General features: G+C 41.4%; 1 protein-coding gene across 1 annotated transcript; it reads left to right on the top strand.

Annotated features, from left to right (window-relative positions):
* Positions 1-7165: 7165 nt before the first annotated feature.
* On the top strand, positions 7166-16236 carry NAA20 (N-alpha-acetyltransferase 20, NatB catalytic subunit). The gene is made up of 7 exons (XM_072140631.1): positions 7166-7340; positions 8760-8784; positions 8893-8983; positions 10190-10325; positions 10397-10542; positions 15350-15462; positions 15827-16236. Exons 1-6 carry the CDS (start codon positions 7288-7290, stop codon positions 15433-15435), a joined length of 537 nt encoding a protein of 178 aa, XP_071996732.1. The 5' UTR covers positions 7166-7287; the 3' UTR covers positions 15436-15462; positions 15827-16236.
* The last annotated feature ends 5732 nt before the right edge of the window (positions 16237-21968 follow it).

Raw genomic sequence — 21968 nt, 5'->3', positions numbered from 1 at the left:
TGCCAGCTTGGCGCATGCACAGTACTGGTCATGTGCCCAGTAACTGTCCAATGATATGTCAGTATATGTGCTACAGGTTCATCTATTAGAACCAACATGATGGCAGCGCAGTTTACAGTTCTGCTTGTTTTTAATGCTAAAGGTACAGTTAAACATTAAATACTAATACACTGGTTTGTGCACAGGAAATTTACTTTTAGCAACTAATGTTGAAGACATAGTTTTAATGTTATACACATCATTGGTCATACCATACATTGGATTATTGTGTAGAAATTGGAGCAGAAGTACAGAGGATATAAAAAGTATTCAGACCCCTTTAAATTTTTCACTCTTTGTTTCATTTCAGACAATTGGTATTCTTTTTCTTTGCTCATGAATGTACACTCTGCACCCCATCTTGACTGAAAAAAAACTGAAATGTAGATATTTTTGCTAATTTATTAAACCAAAAAAACTGAAATAAGTATTCAGACCCTTTGTTGTGGCACTCATATTTAACTCACATGCTGTCCATTTCCTTCTGAACCTCCTTGAAATGGTTCTACTCCTTCATTGAAGTCCAGCTGTGTTTAAGTGCAACCTCATAAACTGATTGGACTTCATTAGGAAAGGCACTTGACTGTCTATATAAGACCTCACAGCTCTCAGTGCATGTCAGAGCACATGTGAATCATGAGGTCTAAGGAATTGCTCAAGGAGATCAGAGACAGAATTGCGGCAAGGTACAGAACTGATTTTTGCGTTAATAAATTATGGAGATGAGGGGGGGGGGCATAATAAAATCTGGAGGGGAGGGGGGCTTAATAAAATATGGAGGGGAGGGGGCGGCCCTTAATAAATTATGGAGGGGAGGGGTGGCCTTTAATAAATTCTGGAGGGGAGGAGGGAGCCTTAATAAATTATGGAGGGGAGGGGGGGGCTTTAATAAATTATGGAGGGGAGGGGGAGACCTTAATAAAATATGGAGGGGAGGGGTATCTTAATATAATATGGATGGAAGGGGTACCTTAATAAATTATGGAGGGGAGAGGTCGCCTCTTATAAAATATGGCGGGCAGGGTGTGCCTTAATAAATTATGGAGTGTAGGGGGGGGGCCTTAATAAAATATGGAGGGAGGGGCGCTTAATAAAATATGTAGGGGAGGGGCTTAATATAATATGGAGGGGGAGGGGCCTTAATAAAATATTGGGGGGTGGCAGTGTGCATGGGGGGCCTTAAAAAATATGGATGGGGTGGGAATGGCAGTGTGTATGAGGGGGGTCTTAATAAAATATGGAGGGTGGTGGCAGAGTGTATGGGAGGCCTTATTAAAGTCTAGAGGGGGGGCAAGGTGTATGATATTGTTTTATCCAGGTGACATTATACTGCAAGTAACTGTGGTATTTTTAGGGGGCAGTGAGGGGGATCTGCTTCCCAGAGCTGAACACATCTACCAGAAAATTCTGCAACCAGATTTTACAAGGTTTCTGAATGTGAAGGAGAAAACAAGTCACCTGTGAGGTACAAGATCCTACTTCTTCCTGTGTCAGAATTGTAGTCACTGAGTAATCTTCTAGTGTGAGACAGCTCTCGAGTATGTGCTGTTATATCTATAGGGTCAGAGAGCCAGGTGTGACTTGTCTATGTGGTGCGGGGATGCCATGGTGGGGTTATTGTCATCAGTTCTTGTAAAGGTTTTCAGCATTTCCTTAATGGAAGGTTGGTGCAGTGTGAACACTTACATCCCTAACCACAGCCCAGCCACCTGCTGAAAGCCCGGGAAACCAGGGGTAACTCTCATACTATCCCTAACCACAGCCCAGCCACCAGCAGAAATCCCTGGAAACCAGGGGTAACTCCTATATTATCCATAACCACAGCCCAGCCACCAGCAGAAAGCCCGGGACACCAGGTGTAACTCTTATACTATCCCTAACCACAGCCCAGCCACCAGCAGAAATCCCGGGAAACCAAGGGAAACTCTTATACTATCCCTAACAACAGCCCAGCCACCAGCAGAAGCCCGGGAAACCAGGGATAACTCTTATACTATCCCTAACCACAGCCCAGCCACCAGCAGAAATCCCGTGAAAACAGGGGAAACTCTTATACTATCCCTAACCACAGCCCAGCCACCAGCAGAAGCCCAGGAAACCAGGGGTAACTCTTATACTATCCCTAACATTAGTCCCCTGAGATAACGTCACCACTGCAGCCCCTGTACACAAACCAAGAGCTGAGCACTAGCAGAGAGGGAGGGAGACAGGGATTAGCTTATCCTTTATTTCACTGCCCCCACTTAGTAATTCCCTTATCCCAGCATATTTCTATGTAGTAGTAGGTGGTCCCCCAAAATCAATTTCACTGGTGGGCCCCAGGCACCCGACTCCGACCCTGGATATAGGATAAATCTTATGTGGTAAAAGAATATCTCCATGTGGCTCCCCCTCATGCTGCAGAATAGGATAGTACCAGCACTTTCTGTACATCTGGTGATTATATATGACATCTTTGATGAGAGTAGTTGTTCGCTTTCATTTTCTTCTTCTACCTGACTGGCCATATCAGCTTCTTGCAGCCACAACTCATCTCTGCAAATTTAGCAACACAAATATATTAAGTTCCATACTTCATGTTCATCTCATTCACCCACATAATAATAATTATTATAATAAACTTAAAACTTCCAAAAAATCAAGAAACAGAAACAGAACACTGGGTTATTACATAGTGATCTTTTTCCTAACAATGGAAGTGGTTTACTGTGACTAATATACATTCATATCCTGGAAGGAAGCTGTCAGGCTAAGATTAAGATGTCAGTACTTTTTATGGATTTATATATAACAACAATATCTTGAAGAAAAGAAATTAATCTACGGTAGAGTAAGTCAATACTTTTCAAATAAAACGTATTGAAAACTAAAAACCTTCCAAAAAAGTTCTATAAACAAAGTGGTAACAAATGGTATTAGTGAATTATGGGGATAATATGTTATGCCTGTTTAACCAGGTCCTGCCCATCAAAGATCTGATATAATAGATGAACTATTGCAAAAGACCTTAAAAATTGTGAATTGATAACATCTGTTTCCCTTGCACCATCTGGTGCTGACTGTGAAGTTTAATATTGTTTGAGGATTTTTGTCCCTCATTATGCATTATTTTCATGAATCTGGAATCCAAGTAATAAGAATTATCATTCATAATGTATTCCCTATATAATGCCAATATACATTAGGGTGCACTGTTTACCGTAAATGGGTTTGCCAATAAAAGAAAGTCCTCAAAATTTTAATCCCCTAGTGATGTTTACACAATAAACATAATTTTTAACCCCTTGCTTTACAATTTTACATAGTTTTATTGCTGTTTTATCTCCTATCATTTAGTGATGGTCAGTGTAATATTCCAGAGTCTAAACAGACACTTCATGCATGATACCTCTGTTCTATGAAATGCTGTGTGCTTGTGCTTAGATTATCAGGGTACAGGATTTATCTACACTTTTATTTAACCTCTGAACATTCTACTATTTCAGACACATAGAAAGAGAGAGATGAGACTGATCAGAGTCATGAGATGAATATAAAACTCATGATACACTGAGCTCTGCTACTTCTATCAATTAATACAACACAAAGTCAGCTCTGCTATATGCCTCCCTCATGATAAAGACCTTATCTTGTCTGTAACTTGTATTGTGTGTCTGAGCTGGTCTTGCAATGCAGGGGGGAGGGGCAGAGAGCACTGCAGTGTGCAAACAAGAGAAGCTATTCAGGAGAAGAATCTGACCATAGTCAGAAGATTTACGGTCGTATCCAGGGACAACCAAAATTGTAAACACCAGTACTGATGTATCTGTGAAATGCTGTATTTTTGTTAATAACAGTGAATTAGAGAATGTGTTATTTTGCTATCCTGAGTATATTTAACAATTTTGTCCTCATGGGAATACTCCTTTACACTCAGGTCGGCTTATACTTGCATATACGTGGTATGTACATTTTTTTTTGGTCTGGTCACGGATTTTGGGTACAGCCGGTCCCCAGACACAAAAAGATTGGGGAACACTGCCTTAAATGATTGAATGCATGAGCCTCATTCCGTCCCATTGAGTAGATTGTATACATACGGTCCCCTACTTAAGAACACCCAATTTACAGACGACCCCTAGTTACAAATGGACCTCTGGATTTTGGTAATTTACTGTATTTTAGCCCTAGGCTACAATAAACAACTATAACAATTATCACAGGTGTCTGTGATTAAGATTTATTGTTTTTCCTGGTTCTTATGACAACCCAACAATTGTAAAATCCAATAGTCATAGAGACCAAAAAAGTTCTGGCAGGGGTTACAATTATAAAGTATACAGTTTCGACTTACATACAAATTCAACTTAAGAACAAATCTGCAGAACCTATCTTGTATGTAACCCGGGGACTGCCTGTATAGTGTCTGCAGGCAGCACGTTATAGAGCAGGAGGAGCTAAGCAGATTGTACATGGTGTCCTATCTGCAGGAAGTATGTTATAGAGCAGGACAAGCTTAGTAGATTGAACATGGTGTTCTATCTGCATGAAACATATTATACAGCTGAGTAGATTACACTTTTCTGAAGGCAAAATGTTATATAGAAGTAGGAGCTTAGTAGATTGTACATAGTGTCCTATCTGCAGGCAGCATGTTATAGAGCAGGAGGAGCATAGCAGATTGTACATAGTTTCCTATCTGCAGGAAGTATGTTATAGAGCAGTAGGAGCCAAGCAAGTTGAGTGTAGGATAAGGATAAGCTTAGTATATTGAACATAGTGTCCTATTTGTGTGCAACATATTATACAGCAGAAAGAGCTGAGCAGATTGTACATAGTGTCCTATCTGCAGGCGTGTTATAGAGCAGGAGGAGCTAAGTAGATTGTACGGAGTGTATTATCTGCAGACAATATATATTATAGACCAGGATGAGCTGAGCAGATTGTACATGGTGGGGGGAAATGTATTAATGCTTTTGCACAATTTTATTGTCAGGCAATCCCATGTTTCTTTATTTTGCAACTGTGCTGACGCCACAAAAACCTGTTTTCCGACAATCACAACGTTTTTTTGTCTCTCATTTTGGATGCAGCTTTTGTTTCCCAACACTTTTCCTGCACTTCTAGTTTCTAGACCTTTTTGTCGCAATTTTTGCAGAGTGTAATTTCTGACATCCTTTTTTCTTCTTGCGGTGCACCTAATACATTAAGCTCTTGCGGCACAATGAAAAATCACAGTAAAAAACACTTCTAAAGTCAGGCTTGTGCAACACATTAATACATTCCTCCCGGTGTCCTACATGCAGGTAGCATGTTATAGATCAGGAGCAATGGTAAAAATTTGGTATATTTTGTAGGGTCTCCCACGCCGATGTTATCATACGCTAAACTTAGTAAGATAACAAGATGTGTGAATGGAATAGTCTAAAATGCTATAATGAACAAGAATATTACAAACTGGGGATAGGCCTTAGTTTTGCTTGAGGTAAAAAGGAAAATGGTGCCTTTATTTTAAAAATGGGAAACTGAAGGGATGGAGCATTCGTGTTCTTATGTATCATACATCTCTTGTGAGACATTTGCCTGTGAAAGGCTCCTTTCCATTGCAAATCACATCAGAGTGATTCAGTTTTTGATCTGATTTATTAGTGCTTTGCATTTTTTACATGCATTTTTTTTTTACTTCAATGCGTTTCCCATGTTTTTCAGACAAATGAAAAAGACTGATGACTGTGGTAAATGATCAGTGAAAAATGCATTGGACTTGCATGTGTGTCAAAGTGCAATGTGTTTTTGATGCAGCTCCATAGACTGGTATGGGGGGTTTTTCACATGCTTGACTGGCAAAAGTAGAGCATGCCGAGAGTTTTATTAGCGTTAAAAAAATTACATGCGGGACATGCATGTGAAAAATGCTAGTGTGAAATGGGTTACATGCACCTGTGCGCTATGTGGTGAATTAAAGGGTAGCAGAGGCACAAAACAATCAGGATTTTCAAAAAATATTATTTATGATGTTGCTCCTGCAGCCTCCTGATGTATCTGGTGTGTCGTCTTGAACCAATCACAATTCCATGGCAGGCCCTAACCAGTGTAGAAGTACTCTTTGATCTGGGCCTGTTCAGGCCTATTGCAGGAACGTGCAAGGAGCGTGCAGCGACCCACTCCCTTCACACCCCTCCAGGTCCTGGAGGTGACGTAAAGGAGATAATCACAATTCCTGCCTCAATTTTAAGTTTTTTACACCAAAAACTGGTGTACAAGCCCTGATAAATATCCGCCCATGTCTGTGTGCAGGTAAACTGTCCTAACAGTAAAAAATCAAACAGGTGCCAGACATTTTTGGCACTTCATGCAACGGATCAGTGGCCAGCTCCGTTATTTGAACAAGCTGTGCGACCGATTCGTTAAAAAGTACAACATGTCCTATTCAGAACTCTTTTCTACAGATCTCTCATAGACTAGGAGTTGATGATGGTCCATGAAAAACAGATGGCAGACTGAAGTAAAATTCTGAATAATGGACCTTAGAGAAGGTTTTTCACAGCCAATTTTGACCGAGTTTGTGAAAAGAAAGCCTTACGCGTCTCAAAACTACATTGTTTTTCTTTTGTGTCTTATTTCTGTTACCTGCTACATAGGAGAAGGGATGAGCATGCTCTAAAATAATCCTTTTACACTGTTGTATTATTACGTTTGGTATAGCTTGAAAATAGGACCCGACAAATTTACTACAATTTACATTAGAAACTGGCATAAAAGAGGACATAATGCAAAATACGTAAAGTCTGTTTCTGGAGAAAGTCGACCAAAAGTGGACAGAAGGGACCCCTCTCCTTTCCCAAGTAGCTCCATTCTAGTACACTATGAAGGAAGTGCCATTAAAAATTGTCTGTCTTCTCCGCCCCTGGTTAGTACAGTTGCGTCATTTTTTGTGTGCTGACAAGCAGCAGCCATATTGGGAATGTCAGAAGACACCTGTCCTACAGGACATGTTCGCACTATTAATGGGAATGTGTTAGCAGCTGCCAGTGACAACTGCAGGCTCCAGTAAGAATAGCATGCCGGGATTTATTAAGCCCCGCCCTGTCCAGAAGCAAGGCAGCACCTAGTCATGTGACCACAGCAGGCAGCAGCCCTGCCAGCATCTAACATGGCGGCGTACAGTTTCGCCGGTGCTCTGACGTCACTTCCGTGCACACTTTCGTACTGTATGTGCCCAACTTCCGCCAGTGCTGCCCGGTGTTCTGCCCGGTATTGAGGGAGAGGATGACCTCGCTGAGAGCCTTCACCTGCGACGACCTCTTTCGGTTCAATAACATGTGAGACGAGGGGGCGGGGCTACACGGGGGATTTCGGATATTTATGGGCTCCTGTTTTAAACCTTACTACAAGTTTCCTAAGGCCTCTATCACTGATGCCTAGGAGCAATGGCCACCAGCGAGGTGTGTGATCAGTGTGTGACTATGCAGGGTGCCTGTAATTAAAGGGGTGATCTCACCGGGACCATTCAAGCAATTAAAGGGGTGATGTCCCCATTAATAATCTAGCTTGAGGTTGAATTCACCTTTTAGCAGTCTCATTGTAATAGACTTACTATTAGCAGAGGGTATTGGAGGTGATAGCGGGGTGAGGATTAGGGGGAGGCTGTGCCCCCTATGGCGGTGTATGGTATATTATGTACATGAGGGGATCAGTGAAATTCTGGTTTTATGGTTTGGTCTGTGAAGACGTACGATGTACATGACGCGTGCTGGTGTGCAGACAGTGGCGCTAAATGCACCTTGGTGCGTTATGGAAAGTGTGCTTGATACGTTAAAAGGTGGCGCATGCCTGAGACAGAACTGCTGTTCATGGATCACCCATAGACTATAATTCATGAGAATCCACCATAAATGGATGCATTTGTGATCATTAATGTCCGGTTTTCACAGCTGATTTTTGCAACAATTGTGTATAGTAACCCATGGCTACCCCCACATCCAGGTGATATGTTTTTATAACTGAACAAGAACATTGTTTATCAGAGATAATAATAATAATTCTTTATTTATATAGCGCTCGGACTCTCCTGTAGAAATCTATAAGAACATGTAAAATATGGGTGACGCACACCTGTCTGTATTTGCGGTTTAGTTTATAAGGTAACGCAATCACATGACCTTTCGGGTGCATTCACAAGTTCAGTTTTTCAGATGGAGTTTTTTATGTCCAAACCAGGAGTGGAGTGAAAGAAGAAGAGGAGGAGCAGCTTCTCTCTCCCATTATGATCCACACCTGCTTTTGGCTTCAAAACCTGCATCTGAAAAACTGAACGTGTGAATGCACCCTTTAAAGTCTTTAAATGTTTTTTCCCACGATAGGGCCTAACTTGCTGATCTGTGGGGGTGTCACTGATGATTGATAAGCCAATCCATGGAAACGCATGTGCGTTCGCGCCGAGAACCCCCCTCCCCCTGTGTGCTAGCGTTGCGTTATGCACGGACGCTTAGTGGAACGTTTGACCGTGGCCTAAGAGTGCTGTGGATGGGGTGACATGTGGTTGCAATGCTACTTTGAGGAACTGTGAGCTCCAAAAAAAAATGAGGTTTTTCTACATAGTGGTTGCCTCTATAACTCTTGGGTCTATGTTTCTTCTACACATATATTGAAGTCTCTAGACCTGTTCTTGATTTATTGTATCGTCTGTGCTCGGCCCCTTTTGCATAAATCTTAATATGTATACTTTTTTTTTTCTACAGAAATTTGGACCCTCTGACAGAAACTGTATCCTTTCTGTATATATGTCCTCGGTATATAGCAGACATATTAAATTGATAACAATATCGTGATCTACGTTATTGTTATATATCACCTTAACTCTCTCACCTCCAGTATGGGATCCCTTTTTACTTACAGTATCTGGCGCACTGGCCGGAATATTTCATTGTCGCCGAAGCGCCTGGTGGAGAACTTATGGGTTACAGTAAGTACTATAGAACCTAAAATCCCACATGTGGCTTTTTGGCTACTCCCGCATGCGTTTTTTGAGAACACGTCCATATTTGACTGGTTTTCCCAGTTATCTTAATTAGGGAAATTGGAAAACGGACAAAATGGTTTGAAAACTGATGCGTTTTTTTTTAACGGACTGCTTAAAAACGGGTTCAAAACACCATGTGTGCCACCACCCTTAGTCATGAACCGTTCTGTGGCGTTTGGAACATGTTTTGGCCTGTTTTTAAGCAGTCCGTCAAAAAACGCATACATTTTCAAAAAAATGCATCAGTTTTTAACAGATTTGACCAATTACCTGAATGTACCCTTAGGGTGATCCCACATATGGTGTTTTGCACCCGTTTTTGGTCCGTTTTTAAGCAGTCCATTAAAAACACATGCGTTTTTTGAAAACGTATCCGTTTTTGACAGGTTTTACCAATTATCTTTTTTTGACGGACTGCTTAAAAACGGACCAAAAACAGGTTCAAAACGCCATGTGGGGCATCGCCCTTAGGCGTGGAGGAAAGTCATATGATGCCACAGATATTATACTATAAATAAGATCTGTCACATACAGCTAGAAGCACATAAATCCAGAGATATTTGTACAGTTTTGTAATATTTTTGTGCATAACTTTTAGAACATGGTTGAGCTTGTCATCAAACATTGGCAAAATTCACAAGTTCGAGACAAAATAAGGCCAAGTCATTACAGTGGGAGTTTCAGGACACTTGTATTCCTTCTCTACTTATGTTAGGACTAATTTAGACAACCAAGGATGGTCAAGGAGTCATGAACCGTTCTGTGGCCGGATTTCACAAACCGAGAATGGGGTTCTGTTCATCATAGTGAAATATGATACGAGGAGCCCCTGCTTCCTCTGCACTGTGGTTGATCCGTGAAATCCAGCTAGCACCATGTCCATGATTCGCTGACCAACCATGTTGTCCGAATAAGCCAAAAGAGAGAACAACATGATGGTGGCTGCACCTGGTTTTATTCATAGCTTCTATTGGAAATCTTGGAGATGTAGGTCCTGTGTTTTACTATGTACTAAAGGGAATGTCACTTATGGATAATTTTGCATAAACATTGGAATTGCAGATCCTTCTCCACACCATGAATCTGTACATAATGGAAATTTAGGACCATGTTATTCTCTTTTAGTAAATAATTATCATTTTCTTGCAGTAATGGGGAAAGCAGAAGGATCGGTGGCCAGAGAGGAGTGGCACGGACACGTCACCGCACTCTCTGTAGCGCCTGAATTCCGACGTCTTGGTTTGGCTGCTAAACTTATGGAGCTGCTTGAAGAAATATCTGAAAGGTGATGATTTTTCTATGTACGGTTCAGTGTCGGATTCTGTTCTGAGCTAATACAGGTTTCCTCTTCTACAGGAAAGGAGGGTTCTTTGTGGATCTTTTTGTCAGAGTATCTAATCAGGTTGCGGTTAATATGTACAAGCAGCTGGGTTACAGTGTGTACAGGACGGTGATCGAGTATTATTCAGCCAGCAACGGGGAGCCAGATGAGGACGCCTATGGTAAGCAGCAAGCGGATTTACAGTCTCACAGCATCCGTATATATAAAGAGAGAGACGGACATGTATAGAGAGATAGATAACAAAATAGAATAGGTTAAAATATTTTTTATATCTAAGAGCAGGCTAACCATCTCATGCAACACCGTGGGCTACAGCTAGTGTAATATATAACCTTTCATATAGATCTATACACTTCTGTTATTGAAGTTCTATATTATCAAATGAATTAAAAAATTTCCTCCCCCGCCTGTCCTGATCATTGAAGCAAATGTGTATATATAGGGGTGAAATAGATATTAAATAATAAGTCCAGCTAACCAATATAATGGAGCCGGGTCACATCATGTGCTGCGGATCTTCCCTTCAATTGGAGTTAACCTCGCAACAAATAGAATAACTAGAGCCCCCACCAGACATTCCTTATTCCATGTATCCATTTAGCTTAGGATGGCTTCACACCTTGGGGGGGGGGGGGGGGGATTTGGACGTGAACCTACAACATATGACAGTGACATCACCGGTGTCCACCTTCCTTCTGAGCAATGTATCCGCTCAGCAGAGGCTGGAGGAGGGATGCAATAAATTGCATCTGCACCCCTTAGGCTTCTATCGGATATATCTTTCTACGTCTTTCGTTCTTGTCTTTTTCACAGGATACGTTGTATACTGGTCAGACGGAAGCAACCACTATGCCTCCGTATACACTCACCGGCCACTTTATTAGGTACACCTGTCCAACTGCTCGTTAACACTTAATTTCTAATCAGCCAATCACATGGCGGCAACCCAGTGCATTTAGGCATGTAGACATGGTCAAGACAATCTCCTGCAGTTCAAACCGAGCATCAGTATGGGGAAGAAAGGTGATTTGAGTGCCTTTGAACGTGGCATGGTTGTTGGTGCCAGAAGGGCTGGTCTGAGTATTTCAGAGACTGCTGATCTACTGGGATTTTCACGCACAACCATCTCTAGGGTTTACAGAGAATGGCCCGAAAAAGAAAAAATATCCAGTGAACGGCAGTTCTGTGGGCGGAAATGCCTTGTTGATGTCAGAGGAGAATGGGCAGACTGGTTCGAGCTGATAGAAAGGCAACAGTGACTCAAATCGCCACCCGTTACAACCAAGGTAGGCAGAAGAGCATCTCTGAACGCACAGTATGTCGAACTTTGAGGCAGATGGGCTACAGCAGCAGAAGACCACACCGGGTGCCACTCCTTTCAGCTAAGAACAGGAAACTGAGGCTACAATTTGCACAAGCTCATCGAAATTGGACAGTAGAAGATTGGAAAAACGTTTCCTGGTCTGATGAGTCTCGATTTCTGCTGCGACATTCGGATGGTAGGGTCAGAATTTGGCGTCAACAACATGAAAGCATGGATCCATCCTGCCTTGTATCAACGGTTCAGGCTGGTGGTGGTGGTGTCATGGTGTGGGGAATATTTTCTTGGCACTCTTTGGGCCCCTTGGTACCAATTGAGCATACTCAGCCTACCTGAGTATTGTTGCTGACCATTTCCATCCCTTTATGACCACAATGTACCCAACATCTGATGGCTACTTTCAGCGGGATAATGCGCCATGTCATAAAGCTGGAATCATCTCAGACTGGTTTCTTGAACATGACAATGAGTTCACTGTACTCAAATGGCCTCCACAGTCACCAGATCTCAATCCAATAGAGCATCTTTGGGATGTGGTGGAACGGGAGATTCACATCATGGATGTGCAGCCGACAAATCTGCGGCAACTGTGTGATGCCATCACGTCAATATGGACCAAAATCTCTGAGGAATGCTTCCAGCACCTTGTTGAATCTATGCCACGAAGAATTGAGGCCGTTTTGAAGGCAAAAGGGGGTCCAATCCGTTACTAGCATGGTGTACCTAATGAAGTGGCCGGTGAGTGTATGTCATTGAATATGTCAATGGGTGCACTCTTACCAAAAATATGATGTGAACCCAGCGTAACCAACACATTCCCTTACGCAAAATGCTTTCTTGGTTGTGGGTGTCCCAACTTTCCACTGGACACAAAATAATGAAGAAGGAAAAAAAACATTGGGAAGTGTTGTCCCTTAACCCCTTAGCGCTCCGCGCCGTAGCTGTACTGCGCAGCTTCCGACGATTAGCGCTCAGCGCAGTACAGCTACTGCGCGGAGACTATGCTGGTTCAGCACTGCACAGCAGCCGAACCGGCATTGTTAGCCGCGGGATTTCAGCGGTAATCTACCGCTGACATCCCCGGCTAACACCCGCGGTCGGAGTGGGCTCCGATCGCGGGTGTTTAACCCGTTAAATGCCGCGGTCAACGCGACCGCGGCATTTAACATGCCTTCTGGGGGTCTTTACCCCACGATACATTAGTATTGCAGAGTATTATCAAGAACAAGCAATCAGATGATTGCTTGTTCATATCCCATGGTGGATCATGTAAAAAAATGTAAAAAAAATGTTTTTCAATAAAAAATTACTTTATAAATCACTAAAAATGCCCATAAGCCCCAAAACATATAAAGAGACATATAACGCTCAAAAAAGTCTAAATCATAACACAAACCCCACATATATAGTATCACCGCGTCCGTAACAATCCATAGAATAAAACTAAATAACTATTGAACCCATATGATGAACGCCGTAAAAAAAAACGTTAAAAACCCGCCAAAAATTATGATTTTTACCTATTATATCCCACTAAAAATGCAATAAAAAGTGATCAACAAAACATATGTACTCCAGAATGATACTGTTGCAAAGAACAACATGTCCCGCAAAAAACAAGCCATCAACCAGCTCTGTAGCCAAAAACGTAACAATGTTATGCCACTTGGAAGACGGCGATGCAAAAATGATAGATTTTTCCCCACATTAGGGTTTTATTTGGCAAATTTAATAAAACATAAGAAAAAATATTCATGTCTGGTATCCCCGTAATCGTATCGACCCATAGAATAAAGATAACATGATTATTAGGCTATACGGTGAACACTGAAAAAAAAAAAAAAAAGTAAAAAATCCCGTACAGAATTGATGCTTTTCTACTCATGACCTCAAAAAAAGTTCCTAAATTTTCAACAATAGGTGATACCAACCCCAAAATGGTAACACTGGAAAAAGCATCTCATCCCGCAAAAAAAAAGGCGTCACATGACCCAAATAACGGAAAAGCGAAAATTTTATAGCCTTCAAAAGGGGGCAACCAGAAAACTAAAATCCTGGCAGCTGCAGGGTGCTCCTTCCCTTCTGCGCCTCGCTGTGCCCCCATAACACAAGTAACGGCCACGTGTGGGGGGGTCTCTGCACTCAGGAGAAATTGTAGAACAAATTTTATGGTGAGTTTTCTCTTTTTATCTTTTGGAAATGTGTAAATTTTAGGGCTAAATGAACGTATAACCGACAAAATTTTACCATTCTAAATTTCACCGCCATTTTGATTCAATTACTATGAAGATCTCAAGGGGTTAACAATCTTTGTAAATGCTGTTTCTGATAGTTTGAGGGGTGCAGATTTGAAAATGGGTTGGTTATATAGGGGTTTTTTGTTGCTAAATATCTAAAATTTGATTTCAAACAGTATTTATCCCCAAAATAGTCAATTCTGAAAATACGGAAAATCGCTATTCGATTTGTAGGCCGCGTGACGTCAAAATAAATTATCCAAACATTTCAAAAATTATGAAAATGTAAAGTAGACAAATGGGAAATGTTATTCTGCAAGTTATTTAGGTGGTAAATCGATCTGCCTGAAAACGCGGTGATTTTGAATTTCGAAAATGGCAAATTTTTCTAAAAATTCATCATTTTTTTTTTTCTTTTTTTTGTAAATAAACGCAAAACTTATCAGCCAAAATTTACCACTAAAATGAAGTACAACATGTGGGGAAAAAACAATCTCAGAATCGCTTTGATAAGTAACAGTGTTCAAAAGTTATAACCATATAAAGAGACGCAGGTCAGAATCTAAAAAATGGGACTGAGCCTTAAGCTGTAAAATGGCTGCGTCCTCTGGATTGTTTTTTTTTTTTTATTTATTTATTGAAAAAACCTTAGCTATTTCCACTTCTCCTATCCAGCGCCTCCAGACAATGTTGGCCTCTGCTGGTTCACAGAGCCTCAGCGGTGATAATCTTTTCGACAGTATGCCCCTACAGCGTGTAGCGGGAGTGTCACCACTGAGCCTCTGTATTTCACCAATAGCCAACATGTAGTATACTGCAGCTTTGTAGCTTTTATTTATGGTTATATGCTTGAATATTTTAATTATGCAAACAGTTTAAGACCTTATTCAGATGGATGCGTGCTTCCCAGGGCCTGAAACTGGGTGTAGAACACTTCTCACCCCTCGCCTCTTAATGACGGATGTGATCTGGCCACAAATTTTGCAGCCATATTGCAGTCCCCATCACGATCGTGTGAATAAGCCTTAAGGCCCAGTTCCCACCTGCATTGGGGTTTCTGGTTACACTCTCTAAGGACAGCATAAAAGAAAGTAAAAAAACTTCCATTCACCTTATTAATAGCAGAGTAAAAAGATGCAGGTTACAGTGCTATTTTTTTCTGCTATTAGTAACACAATGTGTAACCTTGCAAACTTGTGTGTGAACTTTACCTAAAACTCAAGTATAAATATATAAAGGCGGTCCCCTACTTACACCCGACCCCTGGTTACAAACAGACCTATGGATATTGCTAATTTACTGTAGTGTATTTGTGTGTATATATATATATTAGTCAAATCCAGTCCTATTTTGATGATCTTTGTGTTACACTTCTGTTCATTCTTCCTTGTATTCTGTTTTCTTTGCAGACATGAGAAAGGCGCTTTCCCGAGACACCGAGAAAAAGTCCATCATACCTTTACCGCACCCGGTCCGACCAGAGGACATTGAATAACCTTAGCTGTGGTTCTTGGGCAGTGGGGTACAGATTGTATTTGCATATTCTGTATATTTCGCACAATGCTAAACTATTCCTACAGCGTCCTCTGTAAATTCCTGTATTGGGGTTTGTTCTCCAAATATTCCCTACACCATCCTGTCACATTTTACAGAATCAATATTAATTTAGTCCAGTTTTAGTTTCTTCTAATTGGCCGGAGTAAATGATTATTAGCTGATTATTTTTAGCAATCATGGATACCTTCTACAGGTCGGCTGAAAATCCAATCCTGCTGCGATCCCATTCACTACCAGAAAACTCTACTAAGTGGCACAACTCATGGTGTAACCCTAACCGAAAATTAAAGTACTTGTAAAAACCCTTCTAATTTATTCTCTTTTATTAGGATAGAATATTGAAAGAGATTTCGTGTACACGTTACTGTAAGCCGGCAGCTGCGGCTGAACATGAATGAAATGGATTTTGGAAACCTGCCCAATTTTACTAATCCTGAACAATTCCTTCAACGCTGATGGGAAAACTTCCGACAGTGCGACATAGGAGAGCAGTAGCGCGACTTGCGAAAATGTGATCTGTGTCATTTGCTTCCATGGACCTTCTGCACTGATGTGAATGTGTAAATATTAATATAAGGAGGTGACTTTGCCCAAGAACCTTTTGTGTATATATGGCGTCTGTCCTCCAGGCAGCTGTAATAATGAACTTTTCTGCAATATGCTCCTCTGTATAGGAGATGATGACGCTGTAAAAAGCTGATATAACACAATGTATGGAATAAAATGTGCTGCTGCTCTACAGACTGTAATGGATGTCTACTTTGGTTTAGTGGTTTGGATAATTGAGGAGGCTTGGGATCCAGAGAATAGATGGTATTTGTAAGGATATTAAAACCCTAGGTCAGTGATGGTGAATCTGTACTGACTTAGCAATTTCAGCAGTTACTTATTGCTATTACAGCTTTCACTGATATTGGCATCAAAGGACCCCATACTGTGAAAAGGAGGGGAAATCCAGATTGTAATAGGTGTGTCTGTGTGGGGCCCTCAAACAGCCAAACTCCTGAGGCTTCAATGATAATCTGAACTTCTCCCAATGAACTTGTCCTTAAAGGAACCTGCCACCAGGAGACCCATAGAGCATAGTACATACACTGCCAAAGTGTTTTTGTATTAAAAAAAAATAGGTTTTTACAGAAAAAAAGATGTCATATAGTACCTTTCAATGCCATGTGCTCTCAGACTAGGCACTTGTCCCCTGGGAGTGGCTGGAGCCCCCACCCTCACCCTTGGGAAACCGCTCCTCCATGTGTTCTTTTCTAATATTTGAAAACGCCCATCACTTGGTTTAGTGAAGCCCCCTGCTCTTCTTTACTCACTCTCGAGTGATGGGCGTTTTCATATATTTGAAAGGGACACATGGATGAGCGGTTTCCCAAGTTTTGGGGGGGGGAGTTTGACTCCAGCCACTCCCAGAGGACAAGTGACTAGTCACAGAGCCTCTGTGATCTGGGAGTCTCTTAGAGACTCACAGGATTGTCATTCAGCATGATCTGTAGGTAGCGAAATAGGCATTGTTTTCCTTATCTCATCATGGAAAGCATAGCCCTGGCGGAGCATCAATAGCTACAAGGCTCCACATGCTTGCAACACGGCCCTTCTTCTTATGGCAAAGTCTATGTAAGAAGAGTAATTACTTTCCCACATACTGTTACAGATCAGTACTATTTGCCCCTGCGGGGCCTGAAATAGGTAAAAAAAATATATGTATTAAAATTAAACTCACATATAACACAAGACTTGTGGAATGAGGGGAGTTAAAAAAAAAAAAAAAAAAAAAGGCTAAACGGAAAAGTGCCTGGTAAGGAAGTGGTTAAAATAGCAGCCAGAGAGAGGCCAGGCTGTCATATGGGTATCCATAGAGTGCACATGGGCCTAGTAGGAAGATGTCTCAGTGATAGAACTGTTTTAAAACCAAAAATAGTCTACAATTTAAACAATGATTCCCGACATGTCACTGGGATTGCTTCCAACCCCCATGTTTTCCAACTACAGTACAGCATTTTGTAGAGCAACAATGCAAGTCACAGCGTAGCCCTCACCCACTGGTTTCAGAGATTTCGACCACAAATCTGCTGTGTGTGAATGTACCCTTAAGGTGCGTTGACACATGGCTTTAATGCAAGTTTGACGTCAACTGATGTAGGAAAAGATTGGGGTGTGTTCACATATGATTTGTCAGCATTTTTATTTTTTCATCCTTAAATCAGCACAACCGATAGCAAGACTTGAGCCGCACTGAATTGTAGTCGGCCTGTGAATAATGATTTCATGGTCTAAAGCCACTGACAGAACTACACAGTGATATATGGTACAAGGAGTCCCTTCTTCCCTACTGTTATGAGTAGTTTGGCGATGCATAGAAGAAGGGACTCCTTGTATTATATTGCAGTGATGCTCAAGTGAGTCTTGAGCCTAAGTGTGAATAAAGGTAAGGTCTGCAGCTATTTATGTGAATGTGCTGGCTCATACACTTGCCTGGAGCAAGTCTTTGACATTACTAGATTGTCCTCATTTAGGTTTTACGCACACCCCACAGCTCCAGGTGACAAGTGTACCGATTCAGCAGCTTTGTATACATTTCTTTTTCTTTTTCTTGAAACACTGATTTTTAATTTGTAATTTTAAAAGAGCTTGACCCCTTCCCATGTTTGTTTTCCGCTCCCCTCCTTTAATATTTTGTAACCCCCCCCATTTTACAGAGCTATATGAGGCTTGTTTTCTGCATAACATATTGTACTTCCTAGTGTCCATATTTAATATTCCATGCAGCAGAAAAAAATTCCAACTGCAGGAATAATAATGAAACCATGTGGTCCATTTACTTTATTTTACAGCTTTCACTGTGCGCTCAAAATTACACCTCCCCCTTTATTCTTCTGTTCAGTACAGTCACGGAGATAAATTGATTTAGCTTTTAATTCAATAATGTAAATCTTTTATACAAAATGTATTCTGATGCTAATAACTTTTTATACTTGGGTGTATGGAGCTGTGTAAGGAATTTTTTTTGCGAGAGGTGCACTGATCTATATGGGTTACCAAATGGTGAAAAGTGGTGATTAGTACATTTGGGCGCTATTTGCCGTTATGGGGTTCACCACTGGAATAATGGTTTTTATATTTTGATATACTGACGATTTTGGGACCTGGAGATCTTTAACATGTTTATATTTCTAATCTAGGGAAAGGGGGCGATTTGAACGTTAAGGGTTTTTCCCAAGAAGAAAAGTTCGTCCCTACTTGCTGATCAGTTGGGGTCTCCGTACTGACAACCCCACAGATCACAAGGTATGACGTATCTTGTCGTGTCATCAGATAAATGGAGCAGGCGGCCGCGCATGACTGTTCTGCTCCATTAATCTCTATGGAGCTGACAGAGATTGCCGAGCTCAGCAATTTCCTTCAGTTCCATAGATAATTATGGAGCAGAACGATCATGCGTGGCCATCTGCTCCATTAATCTGACGGAGCGACGAGGGGTCTGACAGAGGTATGTGGGACCCCATTGGATCCCTTTTTTTCGTGATCTGTGGGGGTCTCAGCATTGAGACCCCCACTGATCAGCAAGTTAGGCCTTACTAACTTTTTAAAAATAGTTTATTTTAGCGTTTAGTACCCTAGTGCCGTGGTGGCGATCCTATGGCACACGTGCCAGATAGGGCATGCAGAGCCCTCTCTGCAGGCACGCGTACCATCTCCCTGCCTTATCAAAGTTTATTATTGGAGCTCCAGCCAGGCAGAAAATAGGGTTGCACGCCCATTGCACTGCTCTTACTATTTTTGCCTTAGTGCCGGCCCCTCCTCGTCTTCAGCCTGTGAAACAGTGGAAACAAAATGAGGAGTGAGGCAGCTCTCAGAATGGAGCCTACAGAAGCAGAGCACAGAGATGAGGTCAGGAGCTGCTCAAACAGAGCTGTGCACTTAGTGGTCCTGTCAGGTGGCTTTTGGACACTAAACCAACTATAAATACTTGTGGTTTAGTGTCTCAAATCCCCCTGTATGACATCTGTCTGTGGCCACATATATATATTTGACTGTATCTGAAGTGCTCATCACCTGCACAAGGCGTCCAGTGAAGCCAGGACAACCTCATAGTAAGCACCCTATGCACATTTAACCAGGTGCTATGCTGCGTCACCGGCCGGGTCGTGCACGTGATGAGCGCTATGGGCAGAGGCAAGTGTATATGTGGTCACTGACAGCTGTCATATGGGTGATCCCAAATCCACCTGTGCCTCCACCCCACAACAACCACTTTGCCCTACAAACCACCCGCAAATTGAATTCCCCAATCCTTCACCATTCCCCTTCTTTGTATTTACCACATACAAGTTAAACCCCATAATGGAAAATAGCATCCAAAGTTGAAAATGCCACTTTGCAACATATAATAAAGTGTTATGAAAAGGTGTCAAAAGGCCGTACAGTCCTCAAAATGGTAGCACTGAAAGCGTCATCTCATATCACAAAAAATTACACCACATACAGCTCAGTACACCAAAGTATAAAAAAGTTAGCGCCAAAAAAATTAGCACCAAAAGATGGCAAGATGAATTTTTTTTGTAGATGTATACAAACATTATTAAACCTATATGAATATATTATCCCTGTGATGGTACTGACCCACAGAATAAAGTAGACCTGTTGTTTGGGGTGCACAGTGGAAGCTGTAAAAACAAAGTCTACAAGAAAATGTCACGAAGGCATTTTTTTCACAACTTTTACTGCATTTGGAATTTTTTTTACCACTTCCCAGTACAGGGCATTGGATATTAAATACCATCACTATAGTATTGCACATGTGCAATTTGTTACGCAGAAAACAAAAAGGGGGTAAAAATGGCAATATTTGGACAATGAGCAAGCTAACTTATCACAGTCCCCTAGTCCCTGCATCTACTCAGGACTACTGTCACTGTATGGGGGTAATGATAATCAGTATATGGCGGTAATATTCCTCACTGAATGGCAGTAATATGATATTCATCGCTATATTTGTATAGCATAGTATAGCAATACTATTGGTAACATTGGCCTTTCTATAGTCTTTATTACCAGAATGATGCCATTTATGTGGTTGGAAAGGTGGTATCATCATATGGCAGCATTATTTGTCTTATTGTAAGGTGGTATTGGGCTAAATTTCTGTGTTGGCATCTCACGATAGAAACGTTGGCTTTGGTTTGCAGTTTGGGCACTCAGTCTCTCAAAGGTTCGCAATCACTGCCCTAGTGGGTCTGATCAATCATATCACATACTGCAATCACAATATTGCAGTATATAGTGATTTATTTCTGCTTCTCTGTAATGGAGACCATGAGCTCTCTTCATACTTCTTTGAATGAAACCTACTATGAGGAATCTACCATTAGAAGTAGATCTGATAGTAGTTTCCTCCTGCCTGCCCCCACGCTAATCTGTAATTTAATAATCCTGAACCTAACATCAGATCTCCTCTTGATGATAAAGGAAACCTACCATGAGGAATTTAACATTACTGTGATGTACCATTACATCACTTTTATACAAAATAGTCAGCTCACCTGGACCCTTGTAGACTGTAAATCAGGACGTGGAAATCGGAGGCACGGATGATCCTCGGCTTGGAGCACAATGGTATACACAAAAACATTCAATCCAGCTTCCAATAAGATGCCACGTGGGGTAAAATCCAATTATTTAATAATCACGGCTAAAAACAGCTCGTAAAGCAATGTGAAAAAAGTTAATACATTACACAGGGTAGCGGGGAGACCACTTCTTGCCTACATGTTTCGGAAATAGCTTTCCTTATTCATGGCTACCACCACACTGATTGCAGTCAGCTTTTATCCCTGTCTGCCCAGGGTCATGTGATTCAACTCCACAAGGCATGGGGGTTGAGACATGTTAAAATATTCAAGCACAGGTGAGTGATAAAACTCTAAACAAGTATACAAAACTGAGTAGCCTTTTGCTGAATCAATACTGATATATAACATCCTGCCGTTTATTTAAACCATGCGGAACTCTTGTTTGAAGAGTGAAGATCCAGAAGGTCTCTCTGTTTAGAAGTTTCCTTCTGTGATCTCCACCTCTTCTCGGACGTTTAACTCTTTCAATAGCGACAACTGATAGATCGGAGCAATCACCATTATGCACATTAAGGAAGTGACGGGAAACCATAGATGTATTTACTGCATCCTTCTTACTAGCATCTGAGATATGTCTGCGTATCCTTACTTTCAGAGGACGTGCAGCCTATATATTGCAGTTGGCATGTTTTGCAGGTGATCATATATATAACAAATGACGTATTGCAATTGATAAACCCTGTTATATTATGCACTGATTGTGCATGTATAGATTGGAAAGTCTTGCTAGGGGATGCATATCGACAACATGTGCATTTTCTATGTCCGCATTTATAAAAACCCTTAGTTTGTAACCAATTCTCACTAGATGTGGTGTGAGACATATAGAGACTGG

Source organism: Engystomops pustulosus, chromosome 3 (assembly GCF_040894005.1).
Source record: "Engystomops pustulosus chromosome 3, aEngPut4.maternal, whole genome shotgun sequence".
NCBI classification, from domain to species: Eukaryota; Metazoa; Chordata; class Amphibia; order Anura; family Leptodactylidae; genus Engystomops; species Engystomops pustulosus.
This window is presented reverse-complemented; position numbering and strand designations above follow the sequence as displayed.

Excerpts from the sequence above, each read along its gene's own strand:
- NAA20 (XM_072140631.1), top strand. The coding sequence starts at position 7,288 with ATGACCTCGCTGAGAGCCTTCACCTGCGACGACCTCTTTCGGTTCAAT. Across the intron at positions 8,785-8,892 it reads TGGACCCTCTGACAGAAACT|TATGGGATCCCTTTTTACTT; the intron begins GTATCCTTTCTG and ends TCTCACCTCCAG. Across the intron at positions 10,326-10,396 it reads CTTGAAGAAATATCTGAAAG|GAAAGGAGGGTTCTTTGTGG; the intron begins GTGATGATTTTT and ends CCTCTTCTACAG.